At 37.3% G+C, this 16,336-nt stretch overlaps 1 protein-coding gene across 1 annotated transcript; it reads right to left on the minus strand.

The window, feature by feature from the left end:
• Positions 1-5,228: 5,228 nt before the first annotated feature.
• LOC149790348 (protein CFDP2-like) lies at positions 5,229-14,292 on the minus strand. The gene is made up of 2 exons (XM_089973206.1): positions 13,626-14,292; positions 5,229-5,299 (listed from the first exon to the last, which is right to left on the minus strand). Exons 1-2 carry the CDS (start codon positions 14,290-14,292, stop codon positions 5,229-5,231), a joined length of 738 nt encoding a protein of 245 aa, XP_089829332.1.
• Between the last annotated feature and the right edge of the window lie 2,044 nt (positions 14,293-16,336).

A 16,336-nucleotide genomic window follows, 5' to 3' on the forward strand; every position in this document is an offset into this window, starting at 1 on the left:
ACATATAAGCACGCATATAAAACACTAGGCTTTTGTCTTTTTTCTATTGAAAATAGTCCACCGCTCAGTTGCCCTTTCAAAGATTATTAATAAAAAATAATAATTAATAATATAAAAAACCGGTACAAAGGAAAACTGAGGAAAATTGACTGATATGCTGTCTCAACATGAAAGCTATTGTAGCATTCACCCACATAGCAATACACATATAGCAAACACGAGACTAAGGAGACCTCTAGCAAAGGTCACAAACACGAAGTAGGGAAGTGAATTCGAGCTAGGTGAATGAAACTTGGCTCGGATGAATACCCCTATAGATAACACTAGGAAATATAAATATCCCATCAAAAATTTAAAAGAAATACATTTTTGATTGAAAATTCTTTTATAAAATAAAACAAACAACATACCTGGGGGATACACATACACATAAAATGGTGGCAAATGTCCGGTGGCCCTCCCCCCCCCCCCCAAAAAAGAAAATAATTTAAAGGGCTGTTTGTTCACTAGCAGTTGAAACAGAATGTATGCATTTATAATGTGCTTTTCCAACAAAAAACGGATAATGCCAAACAACCACCCATTCCCATTTTCGTTTAAACGAGTTTTATCTCTTGCCCGGTATTTTGACCTAAAATATCGGTATGTGCAAAAAACGATACGATCGTTATCTTTAAATCTTGCATCCAATATTTTGTTTAGTAATTTTTACTTAATTAAATATTCGGAACCTGTCATACCCTTCGGATACCCTTGGGGTAGTATATTTCCAACCAGCACTTGCTTGATACCTTTTTATATCATTTCAGTGCAGATTATCTCTACGTCGATACAAGATACAGCTTTCCTTAAATCGTTTCCTCCTATCTGCAATTGTACATACTCGATTATTGATGCAGTTGGTGACTTTAAAATCGCAGCATGGTGTATGTAGTGCCACCAATGAACTGGCAAAATTCTGTTTATGCACCCGGTACAAAATGTAAAAAAGGTGCGCAATTATAATATGTCCCATGAGTAACAACTGTGCCATTTTAAACAGAATTCGTAAAAGAATAGGTGTTCCTCAAAACCATCAAGTGTAAATAATAACGTGTTACGTTGACATTTATATACATCTATCACGTTCTTAACACCTCACAACACACTCATGTATGGCCATATGTTTCATGTGTAGCCTTATTGTAAAATAAACTCGCTTGGTTTGCTACCCAATTTTAATATATAACTTTGTGTAATGACCGTCAGTTTGACAGGTAGGATTATGGGTTTTTAGGATACCACATTCCTACCTACAAAAACCATTATGCTGATAACTAGACTTATTCCAACGACCTTACTTGTGTTAATTGTTTAAGTTAAGGTAATAAATGTTTCCAGTATTATAAAATTATAATTATTCTAATCAATGGTATATTACACAATTAGATAGGATGGTAAATTACTATATATATCGAAGTTTATTTGTAATTACATTTATACATTTCCAATCGAAATCAATAAATTTCATAATTCTTAAAAGTCGACCGAATTTTATAAATAAGATATGTGGTCCTATGTTTTGGATACTGATAGAAACAAATGCGTAATCAATTTTTAATTAAAATGTCAAATGAAATAGTTTAAATTTTATACTGAGTCTCGATAAGTACAGGTAACGGATGTTTCTCTTTCATTACCTGTCTAATTGGGGTGGCTTTTACCTGAAACATGTTGCTTTAATAACACGGGAAAATATCCGTGAGTATACGAAATGTAGTTTACTGTTACGATGTCCAAAACCGTCCTATCTAAGCAAGGTTTTTTGTCCATCTTTAATTTAATAACCAGGGTAGATATTGTAATTGAGATCGCTATAGCTACAAATTTACATAATACTTGTTTGGTTTGCGACGACGTTAGCCAGCAACGCTATCATAAATGTGGATGTTTATGTTCACGTTGCTGTTCCGAAACTGACGAGTGTCTCGTCGCTTGCAGTTTCATGTGGCCCTTAAAGGGGCTGTTTGTTAATAGCAGTTGAAACAGAATTTATGCATTTAAAATGTGCTTTTTCACCAAAAAACGGATAATGCAATACATCACATATTCCTTTTTCGTTGAAATCATTTGTATCTTCTTTGTAATATTTTGGCCTAAAACCTTGGTATCTGCCAACCACGATACGGTCGTAATCTTTGAAACTTGCAGCTAATAGTTTGTTTAGTATATTTTTCTTATAGCTATATTCGGCAACTGTCATACCCATCATATACGTAGTGCCACCACTGAAACTGTAAAATTAGGTTTCTACACCCGCTATATTTGTTAGATATTTCGCATTGCTCTATTTACCAAATGTAAAAAGATGCACAATTATACTATGTCCTAAGAGTACCAACTGTGCCATTTTAAACAAAATTCATAAGAGAACAGGTTTTCCTCTAAATAGTCAAGTGTAAAAAATAACTTGCTACATTGAACATTATATCCATCTATCACGTTCTTAACACCTTACACTACAATCAGGTATGGTAATATGTTTCCTGTGTAGCCTTATTGTAATACAAGCACGTATGAACTCTCTGCAGGCGTTGTGCTCTCCTTCCTGGATAAAATCGTATCAAAAATATTGTCATTGGTATTGGCATCTGGTGATAAGATAACTTGTCTACAAAAGTGTTTTTGAAAAGCCATTACTTTTTTTTGATCGTCCTCTAATTACCTAACTTGTTCTAACAAACACACAATGGATTATCCAAACGGACCAATCTAAAATATGAATGTATTTATCCGTGAATTATTAATTTAAAATTTTATACTAAAGTCTCGATAAGTAACGGTTACGGGGATTTCTTTAATTGGGGTGGCTCAATAACCGTGACTTATGTCATATACTTCATTGTTATCTTATCGAAATGTATGCGAGATTGTTTTAATGATCACAAAGTTCAAGGATATAAAATATATGCATGTATTGCTCGTTATTGATATTTATTTATATGTAATTGTTACTCCACCTATGAATTTAGTCAATGATTAGCTGGATAAGTATATTATCCCTACTGAATCAGAACCAGCCCTCTCACACGTATAAACTAGTAGTACCAAAGCGACGAGAGATGCTGTTGAAGATGCTGAATCCATTACAGCTAATGCTACCCATATGATAACTTGAAGGCATTGTATTTGGGTTGATAAACATCGGAAAAAGCAGGGTTCAGAGGGCTTGATATTAATTTGAGAGCATCCTGTGCGGAAAGCATTTCTCCACGATGTGATAAGGTGGTTCGTTCGCTTCAGCGAGGAGGCCTTCACACGGGTATATCTTAAATAAAATGTCAATTGTTAAAGTTAAAATTTTATATCGTTTCTCCGACATTACCTGTCTGATCGGGGTGGCTTAATATCACTTAGTTTATGTCATATACTTCGCTGTTACCATGTCGAAATGTATGCGCGATTGTTTTAATGTCCACAAAGTTCAAGGATATAATAAATATATGCACATATTGCTCGTTATTGATATTTATTTATATGTAATTGTTGCACAATATTAGCATAGTTTTAAAATGGTGTAATCACATGTATGACCAGTGTAGCAACAAGGATGGACAATCTGCCAAAAGGTTCAACAAAATGAAAGGTTCACGTGCCAGAAGAGATGTCATTTTACAAACCAAACCGATTGATGAAATTAGTAACTGGCTACTAGAGCTAGCTGTTGCGAAGCAGTCTAAATCATTGTCCCCGTCTGACAAGGAATAGTTGGCCACTTTGGCCAAGCGTATTGAAAAAATACCAGAGCCTGGTGACCGTTCGACAACTCCACCTATGAATTTAGTCAATGATTGACTGGATAAGTATATTATCCCTGCTTACTTAGAACTAGCCCTCTCACACGTATCAACTAGTAGTACCAAAGCGACGAGCGATGCTGTTGAAGATGCCGAATATTGTACAGCTAATCCAACCCATTTGACACTAGAGTCACGGGAGTATTTACTAGCGCGCTCGATATGCTTCGAACCAGGGCTCGCCTCAGTCAGTATCAGCAACGCCATTGCATGTCCAAAGCCAAGGGCTATTCATCGGACGATGGTAAGTCAGTACTGAATGACCTCGCCAGATGACGCCAGGTACATAGACTAGCATTAGTCCAAGAATCTGAATTATATCACGCATATCACGTACATAAAGGGACTGAGTACATTAAATATTAGATTAAATTATTCGATCAGTGTGGTGTGTTAGTTAATCCCGATGAAGACACTCAGTCTATATTAACATTAGCTCCACCTTCAAAACGTGACGGCTTCACGCAAACTTTGCCAGTTTCAGCTGTAACGTTACCATCTCCACTACCTTGGCAATACAGTTTGGACTCGGAAGAAGACAAAAACCAGAAATAATAATAATAATAATAATAATAATAATAATAATAATAATAAAATAATAATAATAATAATAATAATAATAATTATTATTATTATTATTATTATTATTATTATTATTATTATTATTTTAAATTATTATTATTATTACAAAGTTGAAATAATTGACATCAGTTCTGGAAGTATTTAGCAGATACATGTATCCTGGCTTTCATCATTATAGATATAGACTAAACTGGATTGCATACTCTTCTTTATTTCCCCATACTACTAAGACTTTTAGCTAAACCTTACTGCTATTACTGTATACCTGTACGTCACGTGTATTATATGTCATTAGTTTAATTGCAACGACATATTGCTGAATGTTCGGGGATTTATGCGAATTTCTGGCAAGTCTTCCAGATTGTGCTTGTCATTGTCCATCGAGGCTGCGAAATTTATTATGAGATATGTAGACTACTTTTATTTACGATACTTATCTATTTTACAGGACAATTTGAGTAAGAGAAGAAAACAATGCCGATTAAAATTTACGTTTGGTTACCCGGCCATGACGCTGTAGGTCACGCATCAATGACACTCAGCGACGGAACTCATATTAGCTGGTGGCTTAGTGACAAGGACCTTAAAAAGAAATCGGACAAGATATTTGCTATAAACTCTCCAGCCAAACCCAGCCAAAATTTGGACGTAGACATTTATTTAGAAGGTAATATCCAAACAAACGGAACGTATACTTTACCAGACGGTTTTATCGACGAAGATGCTATTAGTAAATGGTGGGGGTCCTTCAGCTCCAATGGGCGTTATCGTGTGTTTGATCAGAACTGCTGCCACGTGGTTTTTAAAGCCTTAGAAGCGGGCGGCGCTTGGAAGTTCATTACAGACGAAGATGTAAAAAGCCGTGGAAATCTTACTGAAACCTGTTGATAGTGAGGAAACTTGAAAAATCTCTTAAGGAAAAAGAAGCACCTTTAAAGCAGTCGCATTTTCATGAGCGATTGTATTTAAGAGTACAGAAGGCCACAAGTAAGCTTTGTTGTAAGAAGCCATATTCATTCTTTGATGTAGAAAATGAAGAAACAAACATCTGTTACGTTCCGTTTCTTTCTCTTTTGTTATCTGTGAAAACAAATGAGGATACAGGACATGGGTATTCACAAATTGTGATTAGATTAGAGCTTATAAAATACGTGAGGAAGCATTTAGTGTGTGCGTCACCACCAATGGTAGGATCAATATTGACATAAAATTGAAGAATAAACGTGATACCTACCAACCGCTGTTGAGACAAAATGTACTACAGGCCGAGTAGGATATCTTTGACTTGAATCTCGTTTATTGTGTTTGTCATATATTGAAATGAAGATATCCAAACATTTCATTGTTAATGTGTTCATTTTTTAGTGTATAGGATGGATCTAAATCATCTATTTATCCTCTCTCTCTCTCTCTCTCTCTCTCTCTCTCTCTCTCTCTCGTGTCATAGATCATCATCCAGTGTCTCACCAATTGTACGCTGATGACACCCAACTATACAAATCTAGCCACCCAACTCAGTTGATGCTACCATCCAGTGTGTAGAGAGGTACATTTCTGATGTGAACTCATGGATGACATACAACAATCTGCAGATGAATGATGATAAAACTGAGGCCATTCTGATTAAAACACAAAGGCTTTGTCATTTACATCCTTTACCTCAAACAATAAATATCAGCAACACCAACATTAAACTCACACAATCGGTACAATACAGCACTCTCACATTGCTCCAACATGTCATGAACATATGCAAGGCTGCATATATTGAGCTGAGACGCATCAGCTCATTTCGCAAATATCTTTCAGTTGATGCCACTAAAACACTTGTGTGTTCATTAGTACTTTCAAGACTGGGATATTGTAACTCAATTATGTCTGGTTCATATCAATATCTACTCCAAAAACTTAAAAAAGTTCAAAACACAGGTGCTCGGATCATGCTTAGAGTACTACGATCAGAGTACACATCCCCGTTGTTCTGTACCCTAAACTAGCTATTTATTCGATCCAGAATCAAACACAAAATTTGTTCTCTGTGCTACATTTCACTGTCGGACTCTAGTCCAACGTACCTACCTGACCTCACCCATGTGTACACACCAGCAAGATACTTACACTCCTCTTCTGACAATCGTATACTCATTATTCCCACTATGAAAACAAAGTCATATGGACGTGGAATGAATTGCCCACTGAACTTAGACACAAAGACACAGTGATCACATTTAAGAGGGCTCTCAAAACTCACTTATTTCGACTGCAATAACAAACTTAAAGACCTAATAATGTTTCCTACCTGAAATATGCTCAGCATGTTTTTTATTTTTTAATGTTTTTCTAATTTCGTGTTGTTTGTTTTTGTAATAATATGATTATGTTTCTTATCTTATAGGTGTTGTCTAATGTTGTAAAGCGCTTAGAGCTTCTAAAGATTAGGCGCTATACAAAGTCCTCATTATTATTATTATTGGACAAACAATAATTGGGCATATGAAATTAAATGACTGCTACCGCTTAGACGTTTTGCTTATGTGAAAAAAAATCTTTGAAAAATACGAACTTTCCTGGCATAAATAAAGACGTACACAGTTCACGAACAATTCTACGAATGATAAGTAAATGTTCTGATAATTCGAAATGTAAACAAATCTTTAAGCATGCTTTCATCCTTTATATTTAAGAAGTTAGATTTAGGACTGGAGCGATTTGAAATAAAAATAGATTATGTATTATTACAAATATTTCTAAGAATATCATTATTTACTAACCGTGTGCGTACGTCTGTCCATATTATTTATATGTATTAATAACGTGCTTTTTGCATTCCTAGTATTTCAATGCACTAATTCCCAGTATTTACAATTGTCGGTGAAAGTTGAGTACCTTTATTGTATGCAAAGAATTATATTTTTTGTTTTGCATAACTTTTTCCAATTTTGCCTTTCGTATCCACAAATAAAAAAGTCAATTACAGAAACAACCGTTTGGATAAGGCTCATTTTGTATGACCGGTACAGTATCTGTCTTCCACAGATGCATCTTGAAGAGAGACCAGCGATTATCGTTATTTTCTAACACTGATCCATTATTATTGAGATGTTAAGACACAAGTTTTACGGCATCTGTACAATTCTTCAGGTTCACGAAGACAGTCACGAATACGATAATACCTTTGACAAATTTTATTTGCTTGTACATTTATTTCAGTAGAATACAAAAAGTGCGAAAGCAGCACACCCATGATACCCAAAGCATAAAGAATGATAATAATAATAATAACAATAATAATAACAATAATAATAATATCAATAATAATTATGATATTACCATCCACTGTTAATACTACTGCTACTTTACTACAACTATTATTATTATTATTATTATTATTAGTTACGTCTGCTTGAAATTCAGTACGTCATTTCATATACAAAAGTCCTTATTTGGCTCACCTAGAAAGGACATGTGACCCAGCTACCTCTATTTGCAAACGAATACTATATTCAGCGCACCTGCGGAAAATTGTAATTCGATACATTCATTTATGAATGCAGTGATTTAATCAGCCTACGTGGAAAGGAAATATCATCATCCATTCACGAAAACGCTTATATTGCGGCGATTATAATCTGCTTAATTCCTTAGCATGTACTCAGTTAAGGAAACTGTAAACGAAATAATAAATGTGCTCCAGCAACTCAAACTGAACTCATAAAATACTCATATATTGCATATGTGCATATAACTGATAATACAATTTAAATACAGTAAGCTGTATCTTCTTCTTTAATGTAAGTTCGGTTTCAGACTAAATACAATCGTGTAATGTATTTGCTTCCTACTTCGTTACTAACAGTGCGAATCGCTGAAGCAAAACTCTATATACTTATGTTATGTGCACTGTCTCTGTGCTTGTCTTGTCACCGGATACGTATTTACGAGCTAAATTGTACATCTCTTACAGAAGTAATGTATACATTCAGGGAGTAGTCTGAGTAACAGGAGTTCATCACTGTACCGTAATCAATATGTGAGCACTGAGGGCATTTAAACTGAAATACCTACAAGATTTCGTATTTTCTTGTACGGACCAAAGACAAACGTAACCTATAAGCAGATAAACGGAATAAATTTCAGTTATTTTACTATTCATAAATAATAAAAATAATAATAATAATAATAATAATAATAATAATAATAATGTATAATAATAATAATAATAATAATAATAATAATGTATAATAATATAATAATAATAATAATAATAATAACAATGTTCTAATTTTGTGTTCAAGTTTAGCGCCATTTCTCAGCGCAAGATAGGCAATATATTGTGGCCAGTGTAACTGGTGGGTGAAGAACCCGGGAAAAAAGCCACTGACCCACGAAGAGCTAATGGCAACTTTCTCACATACCACACTGGCAGAGTGCGAGACTCGAATCCATGCACACAGAGGTGAAAGGCAGTGATCGGTAAAGATATGCGCTATAGACCACTCGGCCACTCCGGGCCCCAGTAATAATAATAACAACAATAATAATAATAATAATAATAATAATAATTTTAATAATAATGTTAAGAGTGTCTTGTTTTAATTCTTTGCATTTTAATGCACTCATTCACACTTTCACACTGTTCAGTGAAATCTGAGTATATTTTACACCAAGAATGCAATACATTAACAACTATTTTCTTACATAATTGTTTGCAGTTTACGTGTCGTATCCACATGTGTAAACACGTCAGTGCAATAACCATCTGGACATGAACCAAGATGTTTATACCCAATATACTTTTCAAAAAGTTATAGCTTGATAGCGACCAAGTATGTAATTTAATTTATTGTCTAACAGTTACTCCATTACTAGAAGTTACGACACATGTTTTTACTGCGTCCGCGTATGTATGATCCCTTTTCACATTCAAAACCATGTAAAACAGGTTGAGAACATTTGCACGCACATGTACTTCTGCAGAATGCAACAAACTCCAAAACAGCACACATATTGGTACTTCCATGATACTCAAGACAATCAACTAACCGCTCAACCATAGAACCAACCAACTAATGAATGAATGAATGAATGAATGATTCCAGTTTTATTAGCTTACAGAAGGATATGTGAAACCAACGGAAGTGACTGTTATAACCCTTTCAAATGACTCCTCAGAAACTTAGTACGTGTAATATAACAAAGTGAAAACTATTTCCCTTTCTCAGCACGTTTGAATGAAAACAGAAGAAAGCAAAGATAGGAGAAATTATGATTATTGCAAAATATATGAAGACAGATGTATATACGCTGCAAGGGGCTAAATTGATGAGAGCAGAAAATGTAGGATTTTAGTCTTAACTTTTACTTATGTGGACATGGAAAAACTATCGCTTATAGTTCGTAGGCTCTGCTGATTACGCGAACCCTAGTGTTTCTCACGTACATTTTTGTTTGATTGCTTTCAAAAAAAGATATTGGAACAAAAATGTCAAATGAAACATAATTGTTTCCTCAGTAGATGAAAAAATGGGATCGTTTTTATGTCAGAGAGTAGTTTTCATCTTTAAGTTTATAAAATAATGATTTTATGTTTTAGGACTTCAATTACTATTACAATTTTTGTTATCTCTACGCAATGTTTACACCATGGATACTAAAACAAATACCATTACAATTGCTACTACTACTACTAAAAAATAATCAATAACAATTATTATTATTGATATTGATGTTGATGTTGTTGTTGAAAAATTATAATTCATTAAATGTATTCAGTTCCTGTGCTTCAAACTGTACATGTAAAGACATAAACGTGCGAGTATTTTGGTTTAGATGCCCCAGCTATTCATTTCATTCAGGATGAACACGTACACAGTATACACAAAATAACAATGTCAAGCCTTACTCCCTCAATTGAAAAAGATGTTAGAAAATAAGTAAACAAGGAATTATTTTTGCCTGATAAAGCAACTGTACTAATTCTCGCACAATATTTTCGTTTTGAACCAGAACTTAGATTAAAGAAAATAACGCTACGGCTTAATATATTTAAAACTGTATCGTTATTTCAATGTACATCCACCACATATGAGCATTTATTGAGTTCAACGTTTCATGAGCAAATTAGCTGATATGAATTCGTTTTTTGAAATACGTTATCAAAACAAAGGACATTCTAAGACTGAAGATATAACACTTTGAAGGACGCTGCATAAAACTTTTTCTTAAATGCAACATAAATACTAGAACTAAATATCTCATCCAAGTTTTCTTTTCCACACATAATAGTATATCTATCTATCTATCTATGTATCTATCTGTATATCGATCTATCTATCTATCTATCTATCTATCTATCTATCTACCTACCTAATTACCTATCTATCTATATATCTATATATCTATCGATTTATCTATCTATCTATCGATCGATGGATCTATCTATCTATCTATCTATCTATCTGTCTATCTATCTATCTATCTATCTATCTATCTATCTATCTATCTATCTATCTATCTACCTAATTACCTATCTATCTATATATCTATATATCTATCGATTTATCTATCTATCTATCGATCGATGGATCTATCTATCTATCTATCTGTCTATCTATCTATCTATCTATCTATCTATCTATCTATCTATCTATCTATCTATCTATCTATCTAATTACCTATCTATCTATATATCTATATATCTATCAATTTATCTATCTATCTATCGATCGATGGATCTATCTATCTATCTATCTATCTTTCTTTCTATCTATCTATCTATCTATCTATCTGTCATATCCCTGCTCAGAGTGACAGCCACAACAATGAGTTCTGAACATTTTGCCTCAATTCACAATCCTCTTTGCAAATTGAAAAGTTGCTCCTTCTCTTTTATGAGATCATAATATTCATTCACTTTGGTTAAATACATACAAAGCTTACTAATGTTTAAATTAGCAAAATAGTTTAGATGAAAAAAGTATTGCTTAATAAACACAGTATGATTAGCATTTTCCACACCTAGCAAGCAGCCATTCAAACTAATCAAACTGACGATCAAACAAAAGGTAAATCAAACGTTCAAATGTGCATACAGGTGATCATAGCTATTATTCTGCTTTAAGTACCATTGTGAAGCTCGGTAAATGTTATTGAAAAATAACCCTTAAAAAATGCAGCGTAAACCCGCCCCCCCCCCCCCATTTCAGATGTAAATCTCACTATTTGATTAGATATCAATCAATCAATCAATTCTCTCTGCGCCGTCTGGTGCTTTAGGCGACAGCAAGGGAGCACCATTATGGTCTGTCGGCTGCTATTATGGGGGCGGTCTGCAGGGCGAGGCCTCTGGTCTTGAGTTCTCGCTCCACGGTTCGGCACATGGTCTCTTTGAGTCTGCCACGGTTCCTTTTCCCATGTGGAGTCCATCTCAGTGGCACCCTTGGTAGTGAGTCAGGGGGCATTCTGCAGACGTGACCGAGCCATCTCCATCGACGAGTTGCAATGGTCTCAGCGATGGTGCTTGCACCCACTCTGTGCCGGAGTTCCTCGTTCGAGATCATGTTTGGCCAGAAGATCCTCATGATCCGTCGCAGGCACTTGGTCTGGAAGACTTCGAGCTTGCGTTCTTTGTTAGCAGTGGTCTTCCAACAGTCTGACCAATATAAAAGAACGCTCAGCACGTTGCTCTTGAAGATACGGTTCTTCGTGTGGGCGCTGAGGTTTGTTGTCCTCCAGATGGGCTTCAGCATTGCGAAGGCCTGGTTGGCCTTGCTGATTCTTGTGGTGACTTCCCTTGTGCAATCTCCATCCGTGGCGACCTTGCTGCCCAGGTACGTGAATTCGTCTACTTCTTGCAGAGGCTGGTCGTTGATGGGGATTGAGTCGCCCACTCTAGTGTTCTTCCTCAAGACTTGTGTCTTCCCTATGTTGACTCGAAGACCTATGGTGCTTGCTGTCTTTACCAACTGTTGTGTCTTCTGTTGGATATCCTGGCGTCTGCTTGCCAGCAATCCGATGTCGTCGGCATAATCCAGGTCATCCAGCATTGAGGTCAGCGTCCATTGTATTCCTTGCCTCCTGCCCTCTGTGGTGCGGCGCATGATCCAGTCAATGGCCAGTGAGAAGAGGATCGGCGAGAGAATGCATCCTTGCTTCACTCCGGTTTCCACTTTGAATGGTTCAGTGAGTAGGTTGTTGTGGATGACTCTGCACTCAAAGTTCTCGTACAGGGACCTGATGACGTTGACAAGTTTCTGGGGGATGCCGTAGTGTCGTAGGATATTCCACAGAGAGGCTCGGTGCAGACTGTCGAAGGCCTTCTCAAAGTCTACAAAGACCACATAAAGGGATCCATTCCACTCATGGGACTGTTCAAGGATCTGTCTCAGAACGAAGATGTGGTCGATGCAGGATTTTCCCTTCCTAAAGCCTGCCTGTTTCCGGCGTAGGATGCCGTCCACAGCTGTTGTGATGCGTTGGAGAATGATGCGACTGAAAATCTTACTGGAGATGGACAGTAAGGTGATGTCTCGCCAGTTGTTGCAGGTCCCCAGATCTCCTTTCTTGGGAAGTTTGACGATGATTCCTGTTTTCCAGTCATTCGGTGCTTCTTCGCTATATCAGATATTCTGGAGACTCTGGCAAAGAAACTGCGGTGCCTTTGTGTCTTCTGCCTTCAGCATTTAGGGACATACTCCATCATTGCCAGGTGCCTTCCCATTCTTCAGCTTGTGGATGGCCTGCTTGACCTCCTCAAGAGTGATGTCGTCGCAGTTGATATCAAGGTCCTCCTCTGCTTCAGGAATGTCAGCGAGTACTGGTGGGTCTGGGCGATTCAGTATGGACTCAAAGTGTTGCTTCCATCTCTTCAGCTTCTCCTCCTCCACTGTGACATGAGTTCCATCTTCATTTCTCACTGGAAGGTCGTGGTGCTGGCCGTAGTCGCCCTTCAGCTTCTTGGTGTTCTTGTACACCGTCTTCATGTCTTTCTGCTCTGCTGCTGCCTCCGCCTCCTTTGCCACAGTCTCTCTGTGTATTCTCTCCTGTCTCTCCTTGCTGATTTCTTCACCTCCTTGTCTTTTCCTTTAAATTCCTTCGAAATTCTCTCTTTCAGTCTTGGTGACTTGGAGTCCAAAAGTCTCTTCTTAATCTGTCTTCTCTCGTCTATGCATGTCCACGTCTCTCCTGATATCCACTCTGTCTTCTTACTATTCCTATAACCTAAAACTACTTCTCCTGCTTCCTTCATTACTCTGTTGAAATTGTCGATGGTCAGCGCTGTCTCATCTTCTAGAACACTAAACCTTTTCCTTAGGGCCAGCCTAAACGCTTCCTTCACTTTTGGATCTGTCAGCTTGGCCACATCGAAGCGCTGATTCCTGGAGACTCCTATACTAACTTTCCCAAGCTTCACATTCACCTTGGCCACCCTAAGCCTATGGTCTCTGCCGATATCAGCGTGCCGCATCACTCGCACGTCCTGCAGGGAGTGTTTCCATCGGCCGTTGATGATGATGTGGTCGATCAGGTTCTGAGTTCTGCCATCTGGTGACGTCCACGTGAGCTTGTGGATGTCCTTGTCCTCGAACAGGGTCCCTCCTATGACCAAGTCATTCTCTTCACAAAAGTTGACCAGTCTATCCCCGTTGTCGGTCATCACACCTACTCCATGGCGCCCCATGGTCCTCTCTCTGTCTTTATTCTCGCAGCCGACGCTAGCGTTGAAGTCGGCAAGTAGCAACAGCACGTCATGTCGAGGGACGTCCTCTAAAACGGCTTGAAGAGCGTCGTAGAAGGTGTCTTTGTCCTCTTCTTCCGCGTCGTCTATTGGTGCATAGGCCACAACAACAGACAACTTGGCGTACTTGTAGTTCATCCTGACGTACAGCAGGCGCTCGTTCACTGGCTTCCACTGTAGAACGGTATTGGTCTTTTTTCTTGCTGATAATGATGGCGACCCCCTCCCGGTTGACACTGTCCTTCCTTCCGGACCAGATGTTGACTTCTCCGGAGTTCAACTTCTGTTTACCGGCACCAGTCCATCGTGCTTCTGTTACACCCATGAGGGTCAAGTTGTAGTGATTCAACTTGCTCACTGCTTGTGCCAGTTTTCCAGTCTGGTTGAGCGTTCTCACGTTCCAGCATCCAACTCTGATCCATGCTTTTGGTGTCAGGAGTTCCGCTATCGGGATGGGGACGTCCTTGCGGTTTTGTTCTCCATCCGTCATAGAGGCGATTGCCTGGTCTGCTTCGCTCCCAGCGCCGGTTGTTGTTTGTTCCCTTGTTGTCATTTCCGTAGCAAGAGTTGTTTGAACGGGGTGGGGTTGCTAGCCCCACGCCCAACACTCCTCCTTTTTCAGCGGGGCTTGGGACCGTCCTTGGCGCGGAGTTTTTTGATTAGATATTTTAACTTCTTTTTCTTTAACAAGTTGACAGGTATGCCGGACTCTAATTTCCACAAGCTCGAAAGTTCCCCTTTTTGATATTGTCACGTCGCAATAGCTATAATTCGAATATAAATTTAACATAAATGAATTACATTTGAATGCCATTCTCATAACCGAAATAATCTTGCTTTGTTTATATGCAGTAAAATCATACCTCAAAGAAACGTTGCCACTGTACACAAACTTGGGAAAAATATAATGTAGTGCTACTTATACATTTTCATTCAAAGGCAATAATATGAAATAACTTGTGCTGTTGTACACGCATCCATCATCTCTTTGAGTTATCTATAATGGGTTGTTCAACTTTATGATCATATATATTCATATCAGGACAATGGGTTTACCCACTGCAGCCTTCAGAGAGAGAAGGAGAGAGAGAGAATGAGACAGATGTAAGCTGTATATTTTTCTGTCCCTCATGCTTTTCGTATTTAAATCAACTTGCATGGCTCATACCCTTATTTACAGACGCTTTTACATAACCAACACTTTCGATTCGTCCTCTAAAAGGCCGTTCATTGTCATATTATTGTTGGCCATCCGATATCAACAGGAGTCAAACGCTAATTTATCCGTAGAGCAAGTCCTGTTATGAATGTATTGCTTTATATACTCAAGAGTTCCAGACTCTAACGAATACTTAAAGGTGAAACATAGTAAATATTATTGTAAATATAGACTGCTCCAGCCCTTATTTATGGATCATTTTTGTTGAACATACGACTACTGTGTACGCCTGAATAAACAATGTGTATATGTTTACATTACAATTCAAACGTGGATTTAATTGTATCTACGTAGCGAAATAGATACATATATTGATTAACGTATATAAAATACACACACGCACAATAAGTGTAATTATATAAAACAAGCATCTCTGTAATACGCTAATGTAGATTCGCCAGCTCTTTTTACAATGCTGCTGAAACTTTGCAATATGACAGGCAACATTGGTTCAAATATCAGCGGAAGTATTTATTTATCCCATTGTAACCATTTATTATATAGTCCCGGCACTTGATCATTGGGACTAAACAGGTGGTTGTAGATGTGTCATATACAAACTGAACGACAGTGAAGTTGCCAATTTACGAAACGATATCGGGGATAGAGAAAGGCTCAAAGTATACAGTATATCGGAACGCTGTACTAAACGCTGACAGCTAAAATTTGCAATTTGCTGAAACAGTCGCATCGAATTGGAACTACATTTTGGGAGTTGAAAACAGATGATCAGGCTAAACACGTATTTAATGTTTTACGTTTTACTTCCGAAATGGATATTAGCGTTTGGAAAATCCAGCGTCATAACACTAACCAGTTTTATTTTTCTCTGCTTATGTTCTATATGCATCATGCCTGTCATGAAAATGGTTAGTAATAGCCAACAATAAAATGATTTGTATGACGGAGGAACCTTGGTATGCAATTCTGAAACCTGCTATTCAAGTTATTTTACTGTTTAAT

Source organism: Sinohyriopsis cumingii, chromosome 10 (assembly GCF_028554795.1).
Source record: "Sinohyriopsis cumingii isolate HCF-2022 chromosome 10, ASM2855479v2, whole genome shotgun sequence".
NCBI classification, from domain to species: domain Eukaryota; kingdom Metazoa; phylum Mollusca; class Bivalvia; order Unionida; family Unionidae; genus Sinohyriopsis; species Sinohyriopsis cumingii.

What these genes read in the sequence shown, in the direction of transcription:
- LOC149790348 (XM_089973206.1), bottom strand. Translation starts at nt 14,292, where the DNA reads ATGAACTACAAGTACGCCAAGTTGTCTGTTGTTGTGGCCTATGCACCA. An exon ending in AGTTTTAGGTTATAGGAATA is followed by an intron (nt 5,300 to 13,625) that starts GTAAGAAGACAG and finishes CACTATCAACAG; the next exon opens with GTTTCAGTAAGATTTCCACG.